Below are 3,892 nucleotides of genomic sequence, written 5' to 3'. Positions count from 1 at the left end.
GCGTCACACACTTCGCTGTGGTTGTTGGGGGACATGGAGAGGCAGTTGCACTGTCTAATGGCGACCAGTTTGTCCTCCACAAGATTTAAAAAACCAAAATTATAATAATATAATGATAAAAGCACTGGGTTTATAATTTTTTTGAAATCTCACGGGACGCAGCTCAGCGGAGTGGACGGTTTGGAATGTGCGTGCAGGGTTGGAGCTACATCTGAGAGCCAGACACAAGCAACCAGAAGAGGAGATGATCGAGCAGAGATTTCTAAGTGTCACTTAGAAAATTCCATGTTTTCAAAAGAAAGGCATTTTTTGTCCATTTTGTTCAGAATACATTTTAGACATTGTAAATAGTGTAAATGACTGCTGTAGCTGGAAACAGCTGATCTGTAATGGGATATCTACATAGGTGTACAGAGGCCGGTTATCAGCAACCATCACTACTGTGTTCCAATTACATGTGTTTACAAACCCAAGTTGATCATTTTAAATGGCTAACTGGTGATTAGAAACACCTTTTGTAATCATGATAGCATAGCTGAAAACTGTTGTGATGATTAAAGAAGCAATAAAACTGTCCTTTAGACGAGGTCAGTGTCTGGGGCATCAGCAGTTGTGGGTTCAATTACAGGCTCAAAATGGCCAGAAACAAAGAACTTTCTTCTGAAACGTGTCAGTCTGTTTTTGTTCTGAGAAACGAAGGTTGTTCCCTGCAATAAATTGCCCACAAACTAAAGATCTCGTACAATGCTGTGCACTATTCATGTCACAGAGCAGCGCAAACTGGCTCTAACCAGGATAGAAAGTGTATGCTGGCCTTCTTGGCAGAGTGGAAATCAATTTGGAGCTGTGCAAGAATTATATAGGGAAGAAGCAATCAGCTGGTATTCTGTCTGTAAAGGAGCGGTCAACACAGTCACCAGATTTCAACCCTGTTGAGTTGTTGTAGAAGGGTCCTTCAAGCCAATCCAACCTGTGGTAGGTGCTTCAGGAAGCATGGGAGGAAATCTTTAGGTTACCTTCACAAATTATTGACAAGAAGAATGAAAAAAAAAAGGTCTGCAAGGTTGGAATTGCTGCAAATAGAGGATTCTTTGATTAAAGCAAAGTTTGAAGGAAACAATTAAAAATCATTATTTCAGACCTCGTCAGTGGCTATAATTCATATTCATTTTGCAATATGTTCTATTTAAACTCATTTCTTGTGTGTTTTCATGGAAAACATGGAATTTTCTAAGTGACCCCAAACGTTTGGATATATTTACTTGGGTCCATTGTTGAAAATAGTTAAATACGCTATGCCCCTTAGAGATATATATATAATCAGATATTCTGTGGACTATAATCTATGTATCTTTATATCTGATACGCTAGAGCTCTCTATCGGCACCTTACCGTTTCGTCTGGCCATCCCTACACCCACAGGCACTCACACACACACTGTATATTACTGCTCGTAGAGATCTGTGATAGACTGGTTAGGTCTGAAAAAGTAGCCAAGGAAGCAACAACAGAAGTTTGTGTGTCCGTCGCTTTGTAGAGGTAAGAGGAGACATTCAGCAAACTTTAAAGGCTCCTTTGTTGATAAAGAACAGTTAACTCTCCGTGAGACATGCTCAGACATTAATCTACATGGTCGCATGTGTAGCAGCTACATTTCCACAGGAACGTCCACACGTGGGTCCGTGAACCACCGGTGTGCCGTAGTTAGGTTTGTTCGATTCTTGTCACAGAGGTTGCTGGGCGGACGGGGTTTGCCTCGTGTTAGGTTTACTCATAGGTCAGAAGCGACAAACCCCGCCCTCCCGCGCGGAGTCTCTAAAACAAAACAAACGCTCTTCTCACAGTAGACTAGCGTGCTATCACTAGCTACAATTAGACGAAAAGTAAAGCTGTTTAACTGTAAGATCAGGTCCCTGTGTATAACCACACACACACACACTATTGATATATGTTAGGAAAACTGTGTGTGTGTTTGAACAGTGTGATCGTTTGTGTGTAACAGGCTTCATCATCAGGCTGCAGGTCATGGGCTTGACCAAGCAGTACCTGCGCTATGTTTCCAGCGCAGTGTTCGGAGTCATCGGCAGCCAGAAAGCCAACATTTCATACGTAACCCTCCGCGGAGGAGAGAGGGGGCGCTACGTGGCTGTGGCTGCGTGTGAACACGTGTTTATCTGGGATGTCCGAAAGGGAGAGAAGGTGAGAGTCCAGTGACAGCTGTTTGTCTGTATGGAAACCATCACCAGAATTATCAGTAACACACGTTTGTATGTTGTCCAGCATGGACCAAAAGTATGGAGGGAGGTGCCAGTTCACCTCCTGGACACTGCCGGGGTGCCCCTGAGCATGACACCGAACCCCTAACTGCTCCCAGGGAGCTGCTATGTGTGACCATCACTCCACATTTGCATGTCTATGAGCCCTTTGTGTGTACGGTTGTAATCCGAGTAAAATGCATGTAAAATAACTGCGAGGGATCAATAAAGTATCTATAAAAAACTGAGATTTCATCTGTCTTTCTGTCTAGGTCCTGATCCTGCAGGGCCAGAAACATGAGGTCACCTACCTCTGCCCCTCACCTGATGGCATCCATATCGCCGTGGGCTACGAAGACGGCGCAGTGCGGATCTTTAGTCTGATGAATGGGGAGAGCAACGTCTCGTTCAATGGACACAAGTCTGCTGTCAGCGTCATACGCTACGACGGGCTCGGAGCTCGGCTCGTCACCGGTTCCAAGGTAAGTCGGGCTGTGCATTGTACACAGGGATGTGTTTGAGGAGACGGCAGCCTTTGAGATGAAGAATGCAGCTAGAAAATCTCTTGCCCACACCATATATTTATCTATGTTGATACAGGACACAGATGTGATCGTGTGGGACATCATCAATGAGTGTGGGCTGTACAGGTTAAGAGGCCATAAAGACGTCATCACACAGGCCTTGTTCCTCAAAGACAAGAACCTCCTGGTCACGAGGTAACGCACCTTTTTACCTGAGAATGTAGATCCTCATTGAGGACACAGTAAATCACTACATGCAGTGTTACTAATACTGTGTGTGTGTGTGTGTGTGTGTGCTCTGCTGCCGTGTAGCTCCAAGGACAGTTTTGTGAAATGGTGGGACCTGGACACGCAGCACTGCTTCAAGACCATGGTGGGCCATCGCAGTGAGGTGAGGGGCTTCTTTCTCTGCAGTCATCATTAACTTAAACAAAGTGATGTCCTGACTGAGTACTAGTATACGGCTGTTAATAAAGTAGTTACCCCATGATTAAACACTCTTTGATTTACACACCTCTGACTTTCAGTCCTGATGTTTTCTAAAACAGGAGTAATGTGGTTTCACTTTCACTAGTTTAGTCTGAAAACATCATTTGATTGTGTTACAGTCATCACATTAGGTAAGCGATTATGGTATCTAACTATGACCTGCACTGTTACAGATTTAAAGATATTTCTTTGGTCTGCATCAGCCACTGAAGATGTAAAGATGTGTGTGTTTGTGTGTGTGATAGGTGTGGGGCATGGTGCTGCTGAACCAGGAGAACAGGCTGTTAACAGGCTCAGCAGACAGTGAACTTCGAGCCTGGGACATCAACTATCTACAGGAGGTGAGGAGGAACACGGGTCAGCTTCTGCTCCCTGTAACTGACCGATGCAGAGAAGAAGTGCTTGAGCTCTAATTGCCTCCAACTACAGAAATATAGAAACTATCAGATGGCACAAATCCCTTTTTGTGTAGAGAGATCCCTTTAATTCATGTTTTGTCTTTCATAAGATGTCAGACATCATTTATTAGCCACATTTTCTCTTTGATTCACGAAACATGTTACCTAAATAAAGAAAACCAAATGTTTCCTCAGATTTTTAAAGGCTGTCTGTCTGTTTGCGTCC

At 43.9% G+C, this 3,892-nt stretch overlaps 1 protein-coding gene across 1 annotated transcript; it reads left to right on the top strand.

The window, feature by feature from the left end:
- Positions 1 to 1,552: 1,552 nt before the first annotated feature.
- Positions 1,553 to 3,609, top strand: LOC113745332 (WD repeat-containing protein 3-like; the record flags this gene model as incomplete). The annotated part of the gene is made up of 6 exons (XM_027276863.1): positions 1,553 to 1,708; positions 2,003 to 2,199; positions 2,528 to 2,737; positions 2,856 to 2,974; positions 3,092 to 3,170; positions 3,514 to 3,609. Coding segments are annotated over exons 2-6 (678 nt in total), but the record flags the coding sequence as incomplete, so codon positions are not given.
- Between the last annotated feature and the right edge of the window lie 283 nt (positions 3,610 to 3,892).

Source organism: Larimichthys crocea, unplaced genomic scaffold (assembly GCF_000972845.2).
Source record: "Larimichthys crocea isolate SSNF unplaced genomic scaffold, L_crocea_2.0 scaffold65481, whole genome shotgun sequence".
In the NCBI taxonomy this organism is placed as follows: domain Eukaryota; kingdom Metazoa; phylum Chordata; class Actinopteri; family Sciaenidae; genus Larimichthys; species Larimichthys crocea.
The sequence above is the reverse complement of the archived record's forward strand: the minus strand, read 5'-3'. Positions and strand labels throughout refer to the sequence as shown.